The following is a 26349-nucleotide window of genomic DNA, read 5'->3' on the forward strand; positions in this document are numbered from 1 at the left end:
ATTCTAAATTACAGCAAAACTACCTTAAAAATACTTTTTGTACTCTAAACGATGTTCAAGGCAAAACAACTCTCAATTCCTTCCGTGTACCTGCAGGAAGAGCATACAGAAGCATTTTTCTATTCTGTTATATTAGTGACAACCTGGAGTCTTAATTTCCTACTCTCCTTAAATTTACCCTAAACCTACAGCATATGGTTTTTCCACACAAAATGTATGATGTGGAGCCTTAGCGTGTCTTAATAAGTGACATATTAAAACAATGAGCAGAGGGACTGCTTGGGAACCTGTTTAGTCTACTGTTAAATCATTTGGTCGACATTCAGAAGGTCGACAACATTCAGTCGACAATTCACATGGTAGACAGTATTAGTAGGGCGACAACTGAAATACAGAAAATGTTATTAGGTCGACAATTGAAATGTCGACAGTATTATTAAGCCGACAATTCACATGGTAGACAGTATTATTAGAGTTACACTTGAAATATAGACAATATTATTAGGTCGACAACTGAAATGTCGACAGTAGTATTATTAGGTCGAAAATTGAAATGTAGACAGCATTATATGGTTAGGCTTAGGGTTATGGATAGGTTTAGGGTTAGGGATAAGGTTAGGAATAGGGTTAGGGATATTATTGTCGACCTAATAATACTGTCTACATTTGAATTGCTGATCTAATAATACTGTCTACATTTCAATTGTTGATCTAATAATACTGTCTACATTTGAATTGTCGGCCTAACAATACTGTAGATGTCATTATTGTTGACTTTACAACCTTGTCTATATTATGCTGTCGACCATATAAATGTCGATCATGTAACTGTTGAACACATGTATCACACCCAGTTTGAGATTGTGCATATTGCAAGGCACTGAGGTGTGTTGCAGAGCTTTGTAGCTGTACAGACGGCACAGATTTAACTTGGCGTTAGCTCTGCCTACTATGGAATACTATAAATAATGTTATTGGATTAAATAAAATATTAAGCTCACACTCTAATTAGCCTTCTATATTAGCCGATCAATAGTAATAAGTTATGACGCATGAATAAAATTTCAACAATATATAAAAAAGAAAAACAATGTACAGGTGTTCACAATTAAGTACTTTCCCGTTATGTACTAAGATCCAGTCCAATCAGTTATAAATATTTATATGAGTAAGAGGAGTAGCTCATATTATCTGCAGCTCAAAAATTGACTTAGTTTATTCACTACTGAAACACTGTAAATCAACTGAAAAATATATATGTCAATTTATTCCCAATTAGTCACTGTCCCATGAGAAATGTAGGAGAAATGCGTAAAAACTCAAAGCTTTTACATAAGTACTTGTAGCAGATGGATGCCCTTCAAAGGGACAGATCCCAAAACTGCTTTGTCACAATGTTTCACAGTGTAATCCTATCTCAAGAATATAAACTTCTACTTTACAGATCTAAGAATTGAATGATGGATTGGAAATAGCGCACATCTATCTGTTCTATGGTATGATACTAGTTGAGTATGCCATACTAAGTATTTTGATTATGGCAGATTGAACTGATCTCATACCATGGAATACTCAGTGTTTGAGTATTGCAGATTAAGGGCCTCATTTAGAGTCGGACGCAAAGTCCGTTTTAAGCGCATCGACCACAAAACCACTATCACGCATGTGCAGCAAGCACCATATCCGCCTGCATCTTGGACGTAAATTACACTTGCGGCAGCTTGCGGCTTACTATGAGGGAAAGGGCGGAACGCGGAATTGTGAAGGCGTGAACTTGTGTGATATAGACACGGTGGGCGTAACGCTGTAAGTCCTGGACGCAGTAAGGCGCAGAAGCAACACACGTCAAAAAAGGGCTAAATATGTGCAGCAGGAATTAGGTGGCGAAAATAGTTAGCTAGCTGCACAAACTGGTCGCAGCTCAGTAGGGTATTACGAGTGGGATGCAACTGGGGTTGCATGCCCCTCATAATACCCTACCAAGCTGCGGCACACTCCCAATCCTCCACGTCTTAGACGCACATTGCGTACGACTCTAAATGAGGCCCTAAATTGGTATCATTCCGTGGAGTAATCAGTATTTGAGTATTGTAGATTAAACTGGTATCATACCCTGCAGTACTCAGTGTTTGAGTATTGCAGATTAAATTTGTGTTATACCCTGGAATAATCAGTACTTGAGTATTGTAGATTAAACTGGTTTCATACCCTTGAATACTCAGCGTTTGAATATTGCAGATTAAATTTGTATCATACCCTGGAATAATCAGTACTTGAGTATTGATGATTAAACTGGAGTCATCAAACTAAAAAAAATTAGGACAGTGCTTGAGAGTAAGTATAGGTAACACAAACCTGGGAGATTGAGCCTCTGCAATAAATAGATATATGCAAAATTCAATATAAAATATAATAACAAATCTTAATAAATCACTTTAAATGTGAATCATTAATAATAATACATCCAATCAATTATTAAAATAATAATAATAAAAAAAACTAATGAAGACGACAGTAGGAGAATGCATAATGGGCCCTTTAAAACTTTTGACTAGTCTAATATTGCACTGTGTGCACTTCTCAGAGTTAAACACAGGAGGGAGAACACTCCATCTTGTCGTGGTCAATGTTATGAATGAGACGAATAATTAGGGAAATCCATCCCAATTTGAGTTCAAGTAGTTCCCCTTATAATCATCCAAAGACGCTATTATTATATTATAACACAATCAAAAAATGGTATCATAGCCTAAAAAAACTAATTTCTACTATTTACAGTCCATCAGCTCAACATAATATGAACAAACTACTAGACTTACTCTGGTAAAAAATATTTATGAATAATTGGAATACTGAGATACCAGCTTTACTTTTCAGATTGTCCTTTATTTAGTAAATGAGTTTGTTTGAAAGATAAACTTTTATACATGCATTATATCTTATTAATACTGATTGGCTAAAATAGAGGGCAAGTTAGAGCTGTGAGTCCCTGTATAGCAAAGCAACGTCTTTGGGGTTCGTTACATAGCGGCAGAAGGTGGGTTGGCCACAGCAGGTTGGTGGCCCCTCCCACTACATAGGCAGGCCAGGGTAAAGCCGAAAGGGGCGGCACCCTCTCTGTGCCCCTGTACAGCACACACAAGGGTCGAAAGTCACAAGGCGGAATAGGAGTGCAGAAAAATATGTGCAAACAAAACTCATCAGGTCATGATAAAAATGGTTCACTCAGGGAAAACTAAATGCAATTGCATGTACAAAAATGAACTGCGTGATGCTATGTTTAGCACAATAAATCCCCCACTCCCCTTTATATTTCGGTTTTACATTAATATATACACTTCAACATCAGTATATAAAGACTTTAGGAAAGTAAAAGGCATAGGGCTAGATTTACTAAACTGCGGGTTTGAAAAGTGGAGATGTTGCCTATAGCAACCAATCAGATTCTAGCTGTCATTTATGTAGTGCACTCTACAAAATGACAGCTTGAATCTGATTGGTTGCTATAGGCAACATGTCCACATTTTCAAACCAGCAGTTTAGTAAATATACCCCATAGTATTATATAAGCAAAACCTATTCCTTATTCTTAGTCTTTGTGCCTTTTTAATATATGTTTTATGTTATAGTTATTTATTTTTGCCTGCCATACTTTCTATTACATGCACCATTGCGAGCATTTGTACTGGATGATTTGAGACTCATCCATACACTAGCCGCAATGACATGGAAATAATCTGCTAGCAGAGCCCAGCTCCCCTGCTTTGTAACAATACAGGCCAATTGCTCAATTAAATAGTGGCTCATCAAACATGGACACAAAACCAGCTAAAAACCATCAAATCCCACTGTATGGGATTTGTTGGCTTGTGGCTTAATGCGATTGGTCCTGCCATTGAGCACACACCAGGAGTGAGGTCCATGGTGTTCTTATCATTGCATCCATGCAGGGAGTCCAGAGTACGGGACACCTGGCTGCCAAAGTCTTCCCCACCATTCATGCACTCCCGCTGGAGGTGGTGACGTAGCTCAGTGACATCATACTCGTAACCATCGAGGATGGGGGTTTCACGGATGCCAAGGGTGCCCCCTGGGTGGGTGGATTGTCCACGGGCATTGCGGAGGCTCTCTCGCCCATGGCCGCCTCCAATGAGCACGGATGGGATATAATGGATCTCATTGGCGGCTTCTGCGCTTGCACTTTTCTGCGGCTGTGGGGCGCGCCTTCTCTTGCACCAACGGCGTCTCGTATACAAGATGAGGAGCAGGCACAGGATGCACAGTAGGAGGGCAATCATTCCACCCTAATATATTTGGAGAAAGAAAATGGAAAAACATTACATTAAGAAAGGAACAAATCTACTGCAAACAACCAAAGCAGGGACAAGGAGGACAGCCACAATAACTGAGTTTCTAAAAATCACACTTTGCATATTCCAGCCATATAAAAAATCTTTTGATATCCGGGTAGAACGAAACTGAATAATAGGAGATAAAGTAAAATCTGCTTGAATAAGATTTATTATCATATCACTTTATTTCTGCATTACATGTTAAATTAGTTCTCAGGAATAGCCAAACAATTCTCCCTTCGCTGTTTACATTAAATTAACAATGAAGCCACTTTATGTTACATCTGCAAGGAGAAGAGCTGCCTATATTATAACAGGCACATTTCCTATTCTGTGATCGTACATCGTATTTCTGTTTTTTCTTTTGCTTCCCTTTAAAATGAAAATGCAAGTTTGGGCATGCACACCTAAAAAATCAATTTTGGAAAAATATATATTTTTGCAGAGTGTAGCCGGCAGGACAAAAGCAGCTGCGTGCACCAAAATAAGATATTAGATACTGCTTATGTACCCAGCAGAACAAAATATCTATTCTAGTTAACTTCTTCACATGAATGCTGCTGCCAATAATTTAACACTGTTATAAATACGAGATTGCAAGTGTACAATAAGGCAGTATTATAGTTAACAGCTAACCACAGCTAGGCAATGTCTGACTGGCTTGTTTTTTTTTTTCCTTTGGAAAGTATAGAGCTATAAACTTAGCTGATTAGCAATCTATATCAAATTTAAGATTTGTTATTAAAAAAGCGTTTCACTTCTGACCCTGCAGCAAGCAGTAGCCCAATTCTGAAGAAGAAAAAGATCCGATAAGGTTTGGCATGGTTAATGTTCAGCCTGGGCAATTTTTTAGTGCATTAAACTCCAAATCCAAAGCAATTTTGTTATTTTAATTAAACATAAGATACCATTTAATTGCGAAGAAACAAAATAGATAGAAAGGAAAAGATTGGTAATAAAAGCCAATTCTGAGAGCTGGGGAACTGTCCACAGAGGTTGGTGCTGAAACCGCTCTCTGTATGATAAGTGGATATTTAAAAACTATTTACTCCAATATAATGTTTCTGTAATTATATTCTTCGTACAAATAGGTTTCTATGCTGTCAGCAGTAATGGTTGGATGGTCTGGGAAGAAATGGGCTGCTTTTATTTCAAAAGAAAATTATAGCTCAACTTTAGGTTGTTCCTTTATAATAATATAGAAGGGAGAGAGAGGGAGATATGCAAGAAACAAGGGTAGGAGAAAACGCACTGTGTTTTGGGGAGTAACGTAAGAAGATCAAGGACAATGGGAATGATATGAGAAATGTAGCATTGATGGAGTTAATGAAAAGTGACAGAGACTAGTGTTCAATTGCTTGTGTGCATTTGGTGCTGTGCAGTGCAGTCGATGCTCTGTCTTTATTCACACAAGTGGAATGAGTGTGAAGGAAAATTGATCCATTTGCTGCACATTATAATTTTATGTCCTTTATAGCTCTCAAGAAAGGCAGAGGATCCTGCATAGCCCAACATCAAGAGCACTCGACCCAAGAAGCACTAACACACCTCTCTTCCTCCAAACCTAGCACCCCCCTCTCCCTGTGACGCCACCTCACCCACTTCTATATATTCCTAAAACATTTGCAGAGCAGACTCAGAATAAGAAATACTGGAGCTCTTTTTACAGTAAACGTTAATACACATTCTGAGAGCTAGTGACAACCAAAGTAAAAGGGCAAACTGAAGGCAGGCAGTGTTGCGGGTGGTCTAGTAGGACCTCCATGGCTATCTGTTACTGATTTCACATGAACAATGACGGCAGCACAGGAGGAGGTCTATGAGCTCCAGCACTGTGCATGGTGTTCCTGGACTGTTCACATCAAACAGGAAAGGTTCTAACACGCTTGTCATAATGTTGTAGCTTTTAACATAACATGTGCTCAATGCGAAGAAACAGTTATATAGTGCAGAATGTAAGAAAAGCCTTAAACCCCTGTGGTCTGGCCCGAGGCAGCAATCAGAGAACACTGGCTGCAGACAGGCAGCTATGAAAGAACATGGTGTGACTTTGAAATAGTGTCTGGTGGTGGCCTAGACCGTCCATCCTTACAAGCAGGGCCGGATTAACCATAGGGCTAACTGGGCTACAGCCCAGGGGCCTTCGGGCATCCAGGGGGCCCTTGAAAGTGCTGAGCAGCAGTATTGATCGATCGGGGGCGGGGGCGCCCCCGGCGCGATCAATGCTGCTGAGCACTTTCACTGCGGTCCTTCCCCGGCGCGCTGTAGTCTCCTTACTGAGGAGATCCTGTGAGTCTCATTTCCTCAGTAAAGAGCGTACAGCACGCCGGGGAAGGACTGCAATGCCAGAAGGAGAAGGAGGTAAGTGCCTTGGAGGTGGGGCGGCTCGGCTCACCGGGGGGGCCCTCACGGGGGAATGGAGGCCCCCTTAGCCCAGGGGCCATTTCCTTAATCCGGCCCTGCTTACAAGTGATAGCAATGGTCATTTACTACTCACGAAATAATGTGTGTGTGCAGTGCATTTAATTTTGTGCAAATGTATGATGCAAACATGGTCACACTCCCACTTTTGGAATTGCTTTGCTCGACTATTTGCGAATCATTTGAAAAAGGAAAAATCTCACTTGAAACTCTGGGCGACTATCGCCTTTGTGCCACCAAAAATTAAAACTTTTTCAAGTTCTTCCTAAAAGTCTCCTTTTTCAAGAAATAGGGTCTGTAGCCACCTGCTAAACTGGGAACACCCACCAAAATGCACAACCTTTACTCCTTGAAAGGCATTTGGTATCTCATCCTGAAACACAAAATCTTGTGTTTGCAAATCTTGCAAGGAGCCTTGCCCAAATTCAGCTAGTAATAGCAGATTTGGCCCAGCCACTCACATCAGGAGATCATTTTTGATTCACAAAATGAATGTCATGTTGATGCACTATTATATGCATACACCCTTTTAATCGGTGCAATTGCACAAAATAGGCCCTTGTTACAAACAGCATTCTTCCCCCCTCTGTCAAAATATATACATTAAGATGGATTAGAGAAATCTGGACCTTGGTGGTGCAATTGTGCTTAAGTGATGTTCAAGTGTTTATGGGGTATATTTACTAAATGGCAGGTTTGAAAAAGTGGAGATGTTGCCTAGAGCAACCAATCAGATTCTAGCTGTTGTTTTGTAGAATGTATTAAATAAATGATAACTAGATTCTTTTAGAGTGTTTAAAAAATACTTTCTGTTTGATCACTAGATCCTTGAGCGCATGACTTTTGTCCATGCAATACCAGGGGGTATATTTGAAAAAGTGGAGATGTTACCTATAGCAACCAATCAGATTCTAGTTATCATTTATTTAATACATTATACAAACCGACAGCTAGAATCTGATTGGTTGCTATAGGCAACATCTCCACTTTTTCAGACCCGCCGTTTAGTAACTATACCCCTATGTTTTGACAGAACAGGGGATGGCATTTATGATAACTGGGAGATATGAAAAAGGAGCGATGTAACTCACGGCACCCAAATTCCAGTACAGTTCAAAAATAAAAACAAATGTCCGATTGTTATGGGTCAGATCAACTGTTACCTGTGCACTAGTTTTCATAACTGTCCTCTAAAATAGTTCACTATTTCATAGTTATCCTCTATAAAATGTTATATGTTCAGCATATAATTTTATTTTAATTGGCTTATTTTCTATAAATTTATACAAGTAATGTGGTATCCCTGTTTCAATCAATGTTTGGCTTTTCGTTCTGTTGAAAATGCAATATAAATGTAAGTGTCTCACGTTTCCCCTCTTTTAACAACTGTATATGACGCTGTTACTTGTGGGCACAATCTCAGACACTAGATCCATCAACACGATGCTAGCATTTGCCTGTTATTTTGACATTTTTTGGCATTTTGCGAAAAAAGTACAGTTGATGGACTATGAAACATTAAGACTCTGAAGACAGTCAGAAGGATGTCAAAGGAGCAAAAAGTTGGTTTATTAAGTATTCAGAAAGTCTGCTCATATTTTGATCTTCAAAATCTCTGGGAAAAATATATTTTTAATGTAAAAAAGAAAACACTGCACTCCTTAAAGGAATAGCAAAATACTGATGTCTGAAAGAGCCTGGGGCATTTCCTGTGATGCTGATATAGGTGATAACAGCAAACTCTAGATGCTGGTAAATGACATGATTTTGAGATCATCAATGGCAGCTACAGAGAATAAGGGATTCTGATCGCCAGTAGTGAGTTATCATCATCATCATCATCATTTATTTATATAGCGCCACTAATTCCGCAGCGCTCTACAGAGAACTCACTCACATCAGTCCCTGCCCCATTGGGGCTTACAGTCTAAATTCCCTAACACACACACACACACACACACACACACACACACACACAGACACACAGACTAGGATCAATTTGTTAGCAACCAATTAACCTACCACTATGTTTTTGGAGTGAGGGAGGAAACCAGAGCACCCAGAGGAAACCCACGCAAACACGGGAAGAACATACAAACTCCTCACAGATAAGGCCATGGTCGGGAATCGAACTCATGACCACAGTGCTGTAAGGCAGAAGTGCTAACCACTTAGCCACCATGCTGCCCAATTATGGTGTAATCAGCTGACTTTTTCCACAATATTCAGCAGGAATATTCAGTTTACCTCCTCCCCCCACAAGTGCATTAATAAAATGCATTTTTATTGTTTACTTTCAGATGCAGTCAATGTGCTACTGGGGTATAGATAACAACGTGTAATGAAGGAGCATTGAAAAAAATGTAGTCTGTGCGAGTTACACCTTCTCCAGGGCCAGCGCCTGATTATCCAATAGGCTGACTAGGCTGCAGGGTTCTAGGCTTTAAGGAGGGACGCAACATTTTTATAGGGTGTATAATTGTGACTGAGAGAAGGATAAACTGAAATCAATTTTAAAATATAAGAAAATATTTGATCTCCAAAGTTAAAGGACAACATGAATGAAAAATGTAGCAAGGTTTAATCTTGACTTTTTCCCATGGTAGAGTCTGAAGGCCCCCCTTGGGCAGGCGCTTGAGGATAGGCAAGTAGTAGAGGCAAGGATGGTGACAGGCGCAGATGAGACAGCCCCCTTCACCCTCTATAGCGCTCGTTCGTGCCTCTGTTCTGCCATACAGTTCTGATTCAAATGAAAACAAAACAAGTGACAAAGATTGCTGTGACCTTGTAAAAAGCCAAGTGGATCTGACTTTTGAAAACATGGGAACATAAACATTGGTTTGGGGGGAAACAAAGAAAGCCGGATTTTTAATTAAGGACGGCTTTGTTTTCACCCACTGCATATTAGCCTCACGTAGAAGGTGAGGACGTGCTACAAGCATATTAGACTAGAGCGGCCTGAACCCTTAATCATCATCAACATTAATTTATTCCGCAGCGCTGTACAGAGAACTCACATCAGTCCCTGCCCCATTGGAGCTTACAGTCCACATCTGTTCAGACCAGGGGGTAAATGTATCAAGCTGAGAGTTTTCCGGCGGGTTTAAAAAGTGGAGATGTTGCCTATAGCAACCAATCAGATTCTAGCTGTCATTTTGCAGAATGTACTAAATTAATGATAGCTAGAATCTGATTGTTTTTTCAAACCCGACAGAAAACTCTCAACTTGATACATTTACCCCCAGGTCAACTTTTATCCTCGTCCAGCTGAATTCTGAAGAGAATTCTGAAGAGAACGCTTATTTACCTTACTAAAATATAAGTATATTGTATTGCTTAACTGATACAATATTAACCATAAACAGTCAATATTGTGTCAATCAGGTTGGCTTCCATATCAGAAGTATGGCTCAATCTATTTTAAAAATGTGCCACTAAAAATACAATAAATCTCAAACACTTAGGAAAAGTATCTATTAACCTTCAAAAATTATATTAAAATAATAATATCTGACCCCTGACCGGAGTCAAGGTGTTATATAACATTATTATCTATTACAAGCTATTGCACTCTTTTATCAGCTACCAATCTTTTACACTGAAAGATCTCAGCAATGTCTTTTAACGGGCTTACTAAGGCTATTTATTAGCGTGGTCCTATGAGAACAAATGGTCTGTATGCCACAGTCCGACATCTCCTTTCATTACATAGTTATATAACTAGTAAGTTGGAATAAAGATCCGAGGCCCTCAAGTACAAACTTTCATAAATGTTTTTCCTTTGTGAAGACGAAAATAAACATCTTGAGCGGTCAGCATTCTGTTTATCTTCTGCAATTATCATTTAGTGGCTTAATATTATAAGTTTTTATTTTTCATTCTTTCTATTGACCTGAAAAACATTTTGTGATTAGATTTGCTATCTTTAGCAATCTGTTTTTTCAGCTGCAATCTTTGCTAACCTGATTTCACATTTACATATTTTTGCTACATTCCTTGTATTTGTATAATCATTTTTCGGTCTCTTCTAGTGTTAACTCTTTAAATCATCTCTTTCTCCCCTTATTACCTCCAATGCTGTCTTATTTAACCACATTGATGGACTTTTATTTTTAGAAATGTTATTGTAAACTACTCGTGCTTGTAGGATTTAAAATATTTGTCAAACTTTCCATTCGCTCCCTGTGCTTTCCCAGTCGACAAGGGTTAATGCTGCTCTAAGCTGATTAAATATTGCTTTTCTATATTGAGACTATTATCGAAACTCAAGTCCTATGTTACCTTGTTGTGATCGCTCTTCCCTAATTGCCCTCTAACCTGTAAATTAGATATCATATCTGCTCTCTTAGATAGTACCGAGGATCGGTCTAGTTGGTTCTTCTACCACTTGCCAAAGGTAACTGTCTTTTAAAATAGATACAAATTGTCTTCCTTTGCCAGGACTTCTAGTTTCATTGACCCAATTTATATCTGGATAGGTAAATTCACCCATTTACCTATCCAGATATAAGGAGCACATTCATTTTTGTAGCCCTTTCAATCTGGAATAATAATAATAACATTTCTGTACATTAATTAATGGTAGGTGGCATTAAACAAACCTCAATCAGTACCTTACCCATAAGGTACCAGTAATTGTCATAATCCTTACAGATATCCTCCTGCTTAGAAGGTCTTAAACACGTTTTTATCTATACATAAACTCCTCCCCCTCTATGAACATTATTTACCCTTCCAAAATCACTGCTCAGGTATAACTTACACCCAGCCAAGCCTCAGCTAAATCAAACTATATCATAATTATCTTCAAACACCTTTCACGCACCCTCTGCCTTAAGATGCAGCACACCCCTTAAGACTGTGCAAAAGAATTGGCCCAATAATCCAAAAACCTAAAATGCTAACCCCACTCCAACTTCTCAGCCACTTTTAACCTTTACACTTCAGCAAACCTACCCCTTGGAGGAACTAGCAGACTGTGAGGGTCCTCCATGCCACAGACGCAACAGATACTGTGGCTCTGTCCAATCAGCGCCTGTGATAGAAACTACATTTGAATATTTCCTGGCTATCAACTCCAAGAGATGCAGCATTATACCGCTGGCAGGGGCGAATTTTCCCAAACTGTGGTGTTCCCTAGAACAAGAACTCAACTGTTTCCAATTAAAGATGCACTATAACCATTTTTATTCAGCACTTTAAATTGGCTGCAGGAATGAGGTGTGAGTGAGAGGGCCAATGAGAAGCCATATTGTTCATGATTGCAGCTTCTCATTGGTCCACATGGTCACACACCGCTCCAAAAACCGCAACAGAGCCCGGGTTTCAGCCACGGCTGTGAGAGTAACTATGGAGCCTGGGGATTAATGGCCGTACAAAGCAGCCCCTGGTTTTTGGGGACGGGGCGGAGGATTATAGCACTATAATCCTCCGCCCCCTCCCTTGGTGGTAGTACAGATTAAAGTTCTATAATTCTTCATAATCACAGATATCAGAATAATGACTTTTATGCATGAGTCTTAGCATTATACCCAATTGTGCACAAAGTTTGATCTTTTATTGGAAGAGAAAGTAAATGAAATGTATAAGTATAATTTAATTCTTTAGAAAACATAAAACAAATGGGATAATAAACTTTGCCCAGAAAACAAGTATTAATTGAATTGAGATGGCTAAATTGCATCTCTCATGGTAATTATGTAAAAAATGAAATATCATTTTCTAAAAAAAACTGGGGTGACAAATTTTGGATGAGGACAATTTTTTTTCATTGTGTGTGCTTCACATGGGGTACATCCTTAAATTGGCTTTAAGCACTGTGGTCATGTTGACATTTATTAAATAAACGGGTGCAATAAGCACAAATGTGCTGTAACCATAGCAAATCAATTAGATTGTGTGTGTTTTTCTTGCACAGTTTAGATAATTAATGCTTACAATGAATTGGTTATAAGTAGCCGAACATTTGTGTACATTTCACCTTGTTTTTTAATACCTATTCCTTTAGCATTACTTAAGAGTAAACACAGCACATACTATACAGGCAGAACAAAATTTATGGCTAGGCCTAAGTTATAAATTGAATAAAATTTATTACATTTAAATTAAATTTCATTAATGTACTATATTTAAATTTAATGTATAAATTTAATTTAAAAATGTATAAGCTCAGGCCTAGGGCAAATAAATTGCATGGGTTGCAGGTTACTTGTTGCTTTATCATCTTACCCCATTATTTGCTGTGCATAACCAGCAGCAAAAACAACAATATAAATTACTATATGTTATGTGGTTTAGTTAAAAGCATGACTATGTATGTTGCACTGTAAGACAGTGATGGGCAAATAAATGTATTGTTTCAACTTATTACTGAGATTCATGGTTTTGTGCAGCCCTTTTGAAGGTTAAAGGGCTGCACCATCAGATTGACTATTACTGCTGTAAGAGGGGGGCAAATGCAATTTTTTTTTGCATGCAGGGCAAATACTATAAACTCTTCCACATACTAGACAGCTCTATTTTGCACTGCATTTTAAAGTTGGGCTGCCCCCTTAACTCGAAATCATTATGTGCCTTTTATATTTACCCCACTGTAGCACAAAAATAGGTTTTCTAGGTGCAAATTTTGCACCCTGTTGCAGGATTTGCTTTTAACTTTAAATGAACCCCATGATGTATTGGGTACGCTAGAGGTTGGGGGCATAGTGCTCTGATTTTGTGGATGCAAAGTGGCAGCACTACTGTAAAATCATAATAGGGGAAAAGCAAGTATTTAAAATTGAGCCCTGAATACATGCAGGTTTTGCAACAGATGAACAACTATGTGAGGGTGGGGACTGCGGCGGTATGGGGCCCGGATGGTAAGGGGCTCCTAGCAATGAGCAGAGTGGAGGCTTCTTCTGTTAATATACCATTCTGAAGCATGCACAGTGGGTGCATGCGCTTTATCGTGCATGATCAGAAGAGTCCCCCACTCTGCTCTATTGAGAGAGGGGAGACTGGAGCTGAGAACAGCTATGGGGTCTAGTCATGCACTGCTCCACCCCTGCTACTAAACTTAGGAGAGAAATTCAGCTGAATAGTTTTATAAGTTTTTTTCTCCCCATAATTATTCTTTTACAAAATACATACATTTGCGAGAGCTCGAGGAGTAATGTTTCATTTTTTTCCCATTAAGATACATTAATATTCTGCAAGAAGGTAATGGCATAAAGTGACACAATATTATTCTAAGCAAACAAAGGCTTAATCCCAAAGACAGTGGGGTTGAGAGAGACAAAGTGAGCGGCATTCACTAATATAAGGACCTGGAGACGTGTTGACAGCTCATTGCTTTTGTTCTAATTATTCACATAATATATTAAGATGTGAGCCGGGAGTGTGATGGATGGAAGGGGAAATAGAATGTGGAGAGGGGAATTCAGACAGCTTGTTATCAAAATTAATTATCCAGGAAATAAATATCCACTGAGATCGCCTGAAAGAGAGTGACGAGGGGATCTTCCAGTTTCACAAGGAATAAAAAGAGTCACTTAGATGCCCCCAGGCTCTGACCTATTCTGTAAATGACAATACTCTGTGTCCCAATTTATTATGTGCAAGAGTGTCTACAGGGCATGCATCCATCATACACTTCACGGTTAGAAGATTATTGAAGATTATTAATATCATTAGAATTTTAGTCCACTCGTTGAATACTGCAGTGTCTTCAGATGAGTATAACAGAAGGAAGGCTGCGGAACTGGATAGAATAAAATATATCATTTTCCTATAAATCAGTGTTTCTCAACTCCAGCCCTCAGGACCCACTAACAGTGCAGGATTGCCAGGTGACCAGTGAAATAATTATACCACCTGCTACACTGTGTCAGTCAGTAATGAATACACCTGTGCTCCAGCAAGGAGATATGGAAAACATGTACTGCTAGGGGGTCCTGAGGACTGGAGTTGAGAAATACTGCTATAAATGGTCATAAAACATATTAACATATTTACTATTAGGCATACTTCTGTACATCTGTATTCTTAAAAGTGGCAGAAATATTGCTTAACAAATAGCAACACCTTCCACACAAAACAACTTATAAGTTCAGTGGAGTTTTTTGCTGAATACAGTGTGGACCCTTCTACATCACAGAGGCTGTGATTAAAATATAATGCTTGTGAAGTCCAGTTAGCGGCAATGCCGCTCCTGAACTGGCATCCTATATATCAGCTAATTTGGCACATTTTTTGGGGTGTCTCAGACCAGAACTGACCTCTCTGACACTTCCCTTCACCTTGTCTTCTAGCAATGACCCAACTTCCTACCTCTGAACTTTGCTCTCCCATGTATGCACCATACCCTGGGCCCAAGCAGTGGTGTTCGGTGAGCAGCAAACACCGCTCCATGCAGTCGGTGTCATTTACTCATTTAACTACAGAATCGGGGCTTCCAGATCAGCAACTTGCTCACGTCATGCATAGAAGCACTCACCCTTGGACGGTTGGTTATTCCAGAAGTGCATACATGATGTACACTGGTTGGCATTGCCACTAATGGAAAACATACTGACTGCAGTTGCTTAAGCCACAATATAAAAGAATAATGTACTATGTATAGTACCAGAGACTATTATTACAGTAGTGTTACAGTGAGTACCAGTAGACTACTTACAACGGAAAAATAATATTTTAAAATAAATTAAATAACAGAAAAATGAATAGTGCAAAAAATTCACAAAATCACAGGCTTCATATTTACTTATTTATCTATACGTGTTTATAAAAATAATGTGATCATGTTTTATTCTGCAAATTGGCTAAGGTCAAATTCAACATCAACCATTAATTCCAAATTACTGGCCAGATTTAAACCGATAATCGCAAAATACCTTCTTGTCTTGTCCAGAAAAACAGCTTCAATTATGATGGGCTACTATTTGGATCTTTCCGCATCCCTTTGACAGGAACATCACAATACAACTTTGTACAGTTATGGGACCCTGATCCTTCAATTAACTAACTGCCTGTGGCTTCCTACTTGCCTCTTCTCCCCTACTCCCATCATGCCCGTTACATGCAGTTCTGCCCTTTCCAAGGGATCGGCCACACAGCTTCTCAAGCTGAGTTTCAAACACAGTTTGCCAAACCATTAGAGAAACGGAGCGATATAAGACAGATGTATCTCTGTTTTGAACCATCTCTGCTGAACACATGGACTGCCATCATATATGTGTATCCGAGGAGACCTCAGGAAAATTATGCTGACATTTTCTTGCACTGTTTTCCTTCGTTTGGAGCTCAGCTCAAGAAACCGCTCATGTGGTCAAGCTCTAACGGTAACACAAGAGGACAGGTTGCTGCCTCCTACAAGATCAGCATACTAATATTCTGTGCTCTATTGAGTAGTCTAAAGGTCCCATTGGCTACAACATGTTCTATTCTCACTGATGTTAAAACTGTAAATGTCAGGAGATGAACGATGGAATAAAATAAGTTGCTCCGACCCTAGACACACACCTGTTTGTGGACAGACTATTGTGGTCACTCTGGGTTGGTCCCTTTGCACATTTAACCTGCACAGTTCCTTGAAAAAACTCATTTCTAAGTACTACCTATGTCCCAATTCTTCAGCCTCCCATTAAATTTTCCATTAATTGATAGTTTTACTGCTCATTTGAACTGTACAGTAATATTAAGCTATTTTTGCAGTAGGGTGTTCAATTTAAATGTCAAGCGTACTCCATAGTCAGCTGACTGCTATAATAAAACATATTGTTTTCCATTCATTAGCTACGGTATATCCCGCTGCAGACATATGTCAGGACGGTGGCTGCCAGGCACCCAATTAATGTGCCAAATCTAGATAATTGCTATGGCTTGAATATCCTCTCTTCAAAGAATAAGAGTGGCCCCAACAATGCATTTTCTTGGATGTACATTTCAGGTAGGATAAAAGAGAAGTAGATTATAATTGTCTTCCACTCACAGTTCTGACTGTTAACTGGGGCTAACTCAGCGTCTCATTAGGGATAAAAATCGAAACGGGTACACCGAAAAGTGCTCTGCGCGCGTGGAGTATGGCTCTCATAACTTATTCTGAAATAAGTCTGCAGGAAAAAGTAGATATTGGCTAAATCTTTCATCTCCAGTCAGCTGAAATGTTTGGTATCTATAAATACAACAAAGCACAGAGAGAGGCTGGCAGCAGAGGTTCAAAGAGAAGCTGGTAATGACTGACTGGCAAGGAAACGTTCTCTTGCATGTTTTCTTATTTGTTTAAAGATTACTTGACACTTCCGTGCAAACATAAAAAAAAAAGTTGTCTCTAGACCTGACCATTCTCATTTACTTATTTATTCGGCTTGTTGGTATTTTATCCATACAAAAATCCCAAACCTAGATGAATATGGTTGTTAAACTCTCCTACAATGAAATTAAAAATGTAAGAAGAATTATACATGAGAATATTACAATATTACATCACCCTCCCATGATGAAACCATCGTTCTAAGCATTAAAAACAGTGCTCGCCTGGTGGTGTAGGAGATTCCATGTCAACATACACAGGGGCGCGGAAGGGGAAGGAGGGCAAAGTGCTGGGGCCCAAGACTGCCTTGTAGTTGAAGGAGTCACTAACTTTTCCCTGACCACACCCCCTTTGGTTGCTATGGAAGGGGCCCCAAGAAGTTGCTGTACCAGGGCACCGAAAATCCTCTTGGCGGCCCCAAACATACCCAAAGGTAGTGGGGTATGTCGCCCCAAAGTGGGCATTTTGAGGTGGTCAGGACTGACTGAAGGCGGGGCTTATTTCATACTTGTCAACTGTCCCGGAAAGTCCGGGAGACTCCCAAAATTCGGATCAGTCTCACGGACTCCCGGGAGAGCTGGCAAATCTCCCGCATCCTGCTACTGTCTTCCCAAAATGACGCGATTTGCGGTGAATCGCGTCATTTTGGCCTCTCCCCCACAACAAAACGGTATTTCAGTCATGGGGCGGGGCCAAAATGACGCGATTGGCCGCGCCCCGGCCCCTCCCACCCTCCAGTCACACCCATCTCCCGGATAGAACTTCGGAAACGTAGGTAAGTATGGCTTATTTTGTCCTGATTTTGCATGTTTCTGAGTCTTTTCAAAATAAAATAAAACTACAAAGCTATGAAAGTTACTCATCTAAAGAGCAGGCAGTTGGTGAGGTTTCAGAATTGTGCATCATGTGATAACACTGGACTAACAGCACACAGTGGCACAGTGGTTAGCATTGCTGCATGAAAGCGCTGGGGCTATAGGTTTGTGGAGTTTGTATGTTCTCCCAATGATTGAGTGGATTTCCTTCAGGTGCTACAATATCCTCCCACAGTCTGATAAACTGGGGCTGTGCGTCTTATAGAATATAGAATGTAAGCTCCGATAGGCCAGAGACTGATATCAATGATTACATATTCTCTGTACAGGGTTGCGTAATATGATTGGTGCTATATGAAAGAGAAAAATAGAAGTGGAAGCTTTTTTTTTTACTTTCATAATAAATACTTTGCTGGTATATGCACATAGGAAGCTTTCGGGGAAAAATAGGTATCATTCTAAGCGAGGTCAACGAAGTTCATTCATAGAGCAGGAAGGGGTCTATACTCTGACAGCCAATCAGAGTGGTGTTCTGAAACTCCAGCCAATCAGAGGCAAGCTGATGATTAACAATTTGCTGGTAGCCCCCTATCCATTCATTGATGTGGCAGCTCCACTATCTCAGCATCTTGTGAGAGATGTGAGAGATTCTTTTTTCCAAGGTATTTGGGTTTTTATTTCACATAAAGGATTACTAAACTCCTTGGGCTAGATTTACTAAACTACGGGTTTGGAAAAGTGGAGATGTTGCCTATAGCAACCAATCAGATTCTAGCTTTCATTTATTTAGTGCAATCTACAAAATGACAGCTATAATCTGATTGGTTGCTATAGGAACATCTCCACTTTTTCAAACCCGCAGTTAAGCCTGCCAAGAGTTGCTGGGATTTGTATTTCCACAAATTTTGGAACGGGGAAGGGGGTGGATAAATTTACCTTTCTCTCTATAAATAGCAGTATTATATTTGGAATTGCACTAATATTTAATTATATAAATTGCTTTTAATTGTAGAAATTATTTATTCTACAGCGCTACAGAATATGTTGGCTCCATATAGATAAAGAGCTAGCGTGGTACATAGACAGCTTGCTTTTAATGTAATAAGTAATATAAAAATTAATCCAAGTTTAAATTCATATTATGGGCCTGATTAATTAAAGCATGCAAAACAAAGGGAAATTGCAGGTTTTATTTTCAAATGCATGTAAATCTGTAGCTGGTGGAAGTGATACAACAGAAAGTCAAGCACCTTTGAGATGCCCAAAGCTTGAATTGGATGCTGCTGAGTGCGCCAAAGCTTGGAAATATGTAACTGATATATTACAACAAACTAGGTGGCCAAAAATGGAGTTAGAATGTGGATTTTGATATTACAACCCGTCTTGCACAACTTGGCTAGGGGCATACTACCGCTGTTATAGGGCCTGTTGCTGAGCGTTCATCCACCCCAGAAGCCTCTGTTCTTCTCACAGAGCCAATGTGCAGATCCTGATTGGGCTTTAAGTTCCACTGTTATGGAACTGAAAGTCCAAATGGGGCTCCACTGTGAATAGACCTGTCCCTGGGACCCTCTGAAGTGGTGCACAGGTACACCCCTACTGGGGTCATGGCACAATTAGTCCTAATATGACCAGCCATCTGCACGCAGCTCATATGAAGGTCCCTTCAAATATGTTGCTATGTTGTACTAAAATCCATATCCCTGGTGGATCCACAGGGGGGGGGGGGGGCACTGCAATCCACTGCATCCACTGCATATATATATATATATATATATATATATATATATATATATATATATATATGTGTGTGTGTGTGTGTGTGTATTTTACAGTTAAAACTCTGCAATATATAGCGTGAATCAGCAGCTGCATCTATCAGTTCACAAACCAGTGCAAGGAGCATTTACTTTTAACTTCAGTCTCTTTTTCACAGAGGCCCTTAGCTAATGCTTGCCATGTTCAAAGCTTTTAAGCTCGGGTACTGCTAAGCTACAAAAGCATCTATGCGTACAGTTCTATCTCGCTCTACGGAGCTGGTCAGCGTTTCTCCTCGTTTTATCAGTTAAAATACCAATTTGTCCAGAAGGCTGGCTGCATTTTCTTTATCTATTGTATGCTAGAATTGGTGAATTAATAAAAACCCGATTGATGTGCAGTAACTCAAAACCATCAAGGTTCTTGCATCAAACATGCTACTCACGTGCAACTCATAACAACCAATCAGCAATCAGCTTTGATCAGTCTAGGACTAATGAAAGCAAATGTCTGATTGGTTGCTATGGGTAACTATACATGTACATTACACACTCATCTACCACTGGTTGGTGCCACTGCTCATATTTACAAACAGCCCTTTCTGAAAAACCAACCAAGCTCTCCACAGACCCTCGTGGAGACATTTATGAAAAGTAGTGAACTACCAAAAATGTTAGTGTTACCCATGATGCACTACACAAAGTTAGTGTAAACCATAGTAACCAATCAGACATTTGTTTTTATTTTTTTAACTAAACTAGGGAACAGATAGCTATTATGGGTGGTATGGGTTGCAGTTTAACTTTACACAGATGTCCTTGCAAGTGAAGAAGCCTTACTCCTCCACAAAAAACCTGGTCAGAAAGAGTCTTGCCTTAGGCGTTCATTTATTTTACAGTAAACACCGGACATTAGAGCATACAATAGAATAAATAATATATTAGCAGAAGGAAACTGGCACTTGGCATTCTGACAAACGGCTCAAGCTAACAGCAGAATACTAAAGTTAACAAAAAAGCAAGAGGAATCCTTTATTTCTATATGAGTGAAGGAACCGTCTTGAAATATTAGCGGTGAATGCAGATTTTGACGCCGACTCACCATGACAGAAATGTGTAGTATCCTTAGTTCCTCTTCGGCCGCCTCACCTTGAGGTTCCACCGTGGCTTCTTGTCCTGGTAAATTCGAGGAACCATCCTGGTGATGGATGTGGAAGAGAAGAGTCCCATTTTCAAGCCACTGCTGTCTCCAGCGAACCAGTGGGATATCATCTGTATTTCCTGCAATTTCTGGAAGAATACAGTAGGCATTGAGGCATAAACAGTTATAAGATGTATCCCAAAGAATAACAGTTTATTAGTTATTCTGCCAAGCAGTAGACTTGGGGGGATATTTGCTAAACTGCGGGTTTGAAAAAGTGGATATGTTGCCTATAGCAACCAATCAGATTCTAGCTGTCATTCTGTGGAATGTACTAAATAAATGATAACTAGAATCTGATTGGTTGCTATAGGCAACATCTGCACTTTTACAAACCCGCCGTTTAGTAAATATACCCCCTGGCATTGTATGGACAAAAGTCATGAGCTCAAGGATCAAGTGATCAAACAGAAAGCATTTTTTTAGACACTCTAAAAGAAAATAGATGAGTATAGACTTCCAGCAGATTAAATGCAGACCAGGCCTGTCCAAATGTTATCTACGGACCATTAGCTTGAAGCAGAGCTCATGCTGACTGTGGGAACAACGCAAATGCACAGACTGAAACTACAATATAGTATCAAACAAGAAACCTGAAAACGTATCGTTGAAATGTAAATAACATAATTCTGGTTATGCCCGAATATCTAAACAATACAATGCTACTGTCATTTCTGGGAGTAGCAGTACCAGTGTTATTACAAAGGGTGAGATATTCTGTTCAATTTCGGTAGGTATGAAACAGTTTACTCTGATTGGAGCTGGGCAGATCAGAGCATTTGATACTTTACACTACACCCACGTGCAAACATTTGATTTTGGATATAATAAATTAGCTTAAAGTGTATGTCCCGTTCCCTGTTTATTTCGATCAGCAAGCATTAAATAAATGTGTGATGAATCCCAAATGTTCAGCATAGGGTCGAGAAACGCCTCAGTGGTGAAGGGGTTAAATCAGGCACCAGTTTTTATTATTTGATTTTAACAATGTGTCACTAACAGGAAGTAAGGGTGGGGATGCATAAGTGACCATCAGGGGAATTCGGACCTAGCTTAAGTGGTGTGGATCAGTGGATTATCTGCTGGTCTGGTCCTATGCTACAATAAAACTAATTTCTATTATTTCCAGTTCCTAAGAAATATTTCTCACCCATAAAAATTTACAAAAAGTTAAATCCTGCCCCCAAAATAGCCAAATGAGGGTTTTTAAAGTATTTCTTAAAGACTACTTGCCTACTTTTATGCACTGACGTCCGGGAGAACCCGGACAGGGGGCGTGACTAGAGGGTGGGTGGGGCGGTCAATTGCGTCATTTTGGCCCCACCCCTCGCAACAGAAATGATGTTTTCATGCGGGGGGCGTGGCCAAAATGACGCGATTCACCGCAAATCACATTATTTTGGCCAGGTATTTGCCGGATGCAGGAGACTTGCCTGCTCTCCCGGGAGTCCGGGAAACCAACCCGGATTTCTGGAGTCTCCCGGACATTCCAGGAGAGTTGGCAAGTATGCCTATAAGTGGGTTTACGACAAATTTATCAGTAAAAATGCAAATCTGGCACATACTTGTCATCAATGGGTACAATGGCTAACAATATTGTGGATCTGCCAGAGAAGAGTAGAGAGGGCTTGAGTCATTAGGGAAAATAAGACAAAAAATTAATAAATGTTTTCCAGGACAAACCATGTTCCAATGCAAGGGGTGCAAATTAGTTTATTATTTTGCACATAAGTTAAATACTGGCAGTTTTTTCATGTAGCAACACACAAATACTTGATAGCATCACCTTCTAAGGGTAGATAATAATTACTAGTTCCTGTTTTACTCTACAAGAGCCATATCTTATTGTGTATAAAAGCTCTGGATCCATAGAGAAGCAAAACACTTTGTTTAGTGAATAGCTCCCACAATTCATTTCTACAAGTCAAGCTGAGACACGATCAAAAGACTAAACATTATTGACAACATCAGGCATCTGATATTTTCTAAAGAACATATAAACCTGTTTTTTCCTGCAAACTTTGCATTTCCATGGTGCATTTTAGCTCCTATTGTTAAATCTCTGTTTGATAAATCTTGAATATTTCTTTTACAACATAGCACACAGAGTGGCAATGTAAAAACAACAACAATTTTGCCCTAGGTAAATATGGAGCATGATGTATCATGAATAAAAAAAAAAAATAGGGTTGTAAAATATAGAAAAGTTTGTGTTTCAAACATCTGTCATGTTGGCACTGAGCCTAATTAATCAACTGCATTATTAATTTATCTAGAAGCACAGAGCTGTTTTATTATCAATGTGGTTTAAAGAGGCATAAGTCATTTACATGGCAACGAAACTGGTTGTTTAACCATCCACGGTGGGCATTACGTGGGGCTATATTTACAGTTAGGAGCAAAGCTAAAAAAGGTGCACATTTAATCCTGGACAAAGCAAGGGGTGCAAATACATTACATTTTTTGCATGCAGTTAAAATACTGGCTGATTTTCGGTGTAGCACAGTGGACAGCTTTATTTTTATACTGCATTAGAGTTGAGCTAGAACACGCCCCCTAGCAACTCTAAATCTATCTGCATATTTTAAATTTGCCCGTCCCCTCTCTTTTTTTGCTTGTCTCCTAACTGTAAATGACGATCAATAAATCCAGGAACACAAAAAATAAATAAACAACAACAGCAGCTGTGGACTGCTTCTTAGGGGCTCTGGGTATCACCTTGTTTGTATTACTTCTTTATGGCAATTTCATGTAACCCTTGTTGTATAAAAAAATCACATATAGACTATAATCTAGAAGCTCACACAAAGTGTTTTCCAATAATGTAAAAATACTAATGAATAATGCATTTATAAATGTGTTTTCCATACATTACACGTTTACCAATAAAACTCTGGTACTGGTAGTACGTGTTAACGCTTGACCATTGACTCTTATTCGTCCTATGTTTAGACTACTCAGCAAGCATTAAATAAATATGTGTTGAATCCAAAATGCTCAGCATAGGGTCGAGAAACGCCTCAATGGTGAAGGGGTTAATTAAGGCACTAGTTTTTATTGTTTGATTTTAACAATGTGTCACTAAGAGGAAGTAAGGGTGGGGATGCATAAGTGACTATCAGGGGAATTCGGACCTAGCTAAAGTGGTGTGGATAAGTGGATTATCTGCTTGTATGGTAGTGCGTGTTATCGCTTGACCATAGACTCTTATTCGTCCTATTTTTTAACATGCTTTTATTAAAGTAATTAAAGAAAAAATTAAATTTGTTTGAAGTTAGAATTTGTATAGATAGCTTCCATTCCCTGCTCATAAAACATGCAGCGTACTCACAGAACACATGCGGCATTACAGTTAAGTGGGGCAGCACGGAATGGTACATGCTCAACAGGGAACATGGACCTACTTAAGGCTCTATGGAGCTATTACTGGCTAAATATAGTAGTATATTCAGAGGCTTCCAACATGTATGGACAAACAACTGTTTATTGTTTCAACAGGGATGGGGAGCTTCCGCAAGATTCGATTTTGTGCCATATTTTCCTGTACAGTATGTAAAGCAAATGGCTTCATAAGTACATGCAAGTAACTTTCTCTGGGATACAGATTTACTGATGACTTATATATTTTTTGAAGAAACACTACATGGAAATTAGTGATATTTAAACAAATAGAAAAGGCATACTTGTCAACTATCTTCCATTCATCTTGCTGCATTGTGCAGCGGGGGCAGGATGATGCGTTTCATGACGAAACGCATCATCAATGCCCCCGTCTCGCACACTTCACTTGAAAGTGGGAGGAAGCAGGAGTGTTGCCGACACCCCAGGAGTCCTGGAGAACTTCTCAAAAGTTGAGAGTCTCTTGGACATTCTGGGAAACTAGGCAAGTATGAGCAAACGTCACTTAAACCATTATTGATGGCATAGTCAACTTTGCCATATGGAAGCACTAATTTCCCCTGTGCCAGACCCATGTTTGTGAACAGTGTATTGAGGACTTGTTCACACATATGTACACAGAGCCACATTTGGGGATAAGCGACATACAGTAGGTCTGGGCTTAACATGATAGAACCGAATTGGTGTCAGGAGTTTAAAATTCTTTAAAGACAAAGGGGAAAGAGAAAGGAAGTTGTGGTTCAAGGAACAAGGCCCTTGTCCCTTGAACCACAACTTTCTTTCTCTTCCCCCTTTGTCTTTATTGATTATTTGAGTTGTTGGTGCACCCCTCAAGTTATGTGGATCTCCTTATTTGATGATAAAACGCATTAATATTTCTAATTATTGTTCTTTATGAGGAAGGTTTCCTCCCTAGTGCGAACATTATTTTGTTTCTTCCGTTTAAAATTCTTTGTCAATTTTTTTAGATTTAATATATATACAGGGTTGTGGTCACAGGCCTGCCAGCATAAAACATGAAACATAATTTTTAAATACTGTTAGAATAAAGGGAGTATGGAGTTCTGTGGTGCACATAGTACATGTGGCCTTAGACAATGAACTTGTGGAATCTCAAAAGTGATATCTTACTATAACTTTGCATCCTCTATAGATACCCCTCTACATATTTTACCCTGGCTCTCCAAATTACCTAAACTGTCCCGTCCCATGGTAGGTCTCACGTTTGCGGTTTGGGAAAAACTTTGAACACGTATTTGTGTCTCCGAGGAGCATCACACCCCATGGTTTCCCAATCTATTTAATCAGATTTTCTCCTAGTATACTCCATGGGACATTCAGAAGGTGGTCATTAGTAGGGGTTCTCAGTTTTGGCAACTGATGGTCAATGGGCAACTCTGCTCTTTCACGGAATGGCAGGATAAATATGGCAGGATAAATATTCTCTGGAGGATAAAGAGTTTTGGGGTTACCTTATTTACAGTTTTTCTTTATTCCTGGGGGGGGCGATAAGACTTTAGGTAGGGACCTCTCCCACTTTGAGACTCTCTGTGCTTCACATAACACCCCACACATACCATTTCAGGCATTTATAAATGAGTTCTTTGCCTCTACAGTTCCATTTGTGATGTCCTGGGATAGAGATCTATCTGTGGCAGATGTTCAAGTGTCTTGGACCAATATATTTCAAGTTCTGCATGGAAATACAATACAAACTATTATCCAGGTGGTACTGATGCCCATCCTCCTTACATAAATTCCACAGCACAGTTTCCTGGACCTGCTGGAGATGTAAGGGCTCCTGGATCACTTTACCATGTAATGTGTAAATGTTATACAATTTTGGAGGGAGGTTTTCCGGTTGTCGAAAAATATAGTTGGATATTAGGTACCGGTTGCATTTGAACAATGCAGCCAGAGCCGTTATCCCAGTGCACTGGTGCTCATCATTTCCTCTGCCAATTACTGAATGGTTCCATCAGACAGACTTTTACATGTTCATGGACGAAATTATCTTGTTGGCTTTGGATAAATATTCAGACTTCATGTCTATGTGGGTCAGCTGCCTCTAGTTCATAGTCTATGGACTATGTGGTTGCTTTCTCCCCTATTA

The 26349-nt window shown here is 39.5% G+C and overlaps 1 protein-coding gene across 3 annotated transcripts in view; it reads right to left on the minus strand.

Moving 5' to 3' along the window:
- The window catches only part of ASTN1 (astrotactin 1), a 325634-nt gene that overhangs the window by 113111 nt on the left and 186174 nt on the right, over positions 1 to 26349 (minus strand). For all 3 annotated transcript variants that reach the window (XM_075182193.1, XM_075182195.1, XM_075182194.1), the window contains 2 exons: positions 20739 to 20926; positions 3908 to 4304 (listed from right to left, as the gene is read on the minus strand). In XM_075182193.1, coding sequence (XP_075038294.1) covers positions 3908 to 4304; positions 20739 to 20926 — 585 coding nt within the window. The remainder of the gene's footprint in view (positions 1 to 3907; positions 4305 to 20738; positions 20927 to 26349) is intronic.

Source organism: Mixophyes fleayi, chromosome 8, assembly GCF_038048845.1.
Source record: "Mixophyes fleayi isolate aMixFle1 chromosome 8, aMixFle1.hap1, whole genome shotgun sequence".
Lineage (NCBI taxonomy): Eukaryota > Metazoa > Chordata > Amphibia > Anura > Limnodynastidae > Mixophyes > Mixophyes fleayi.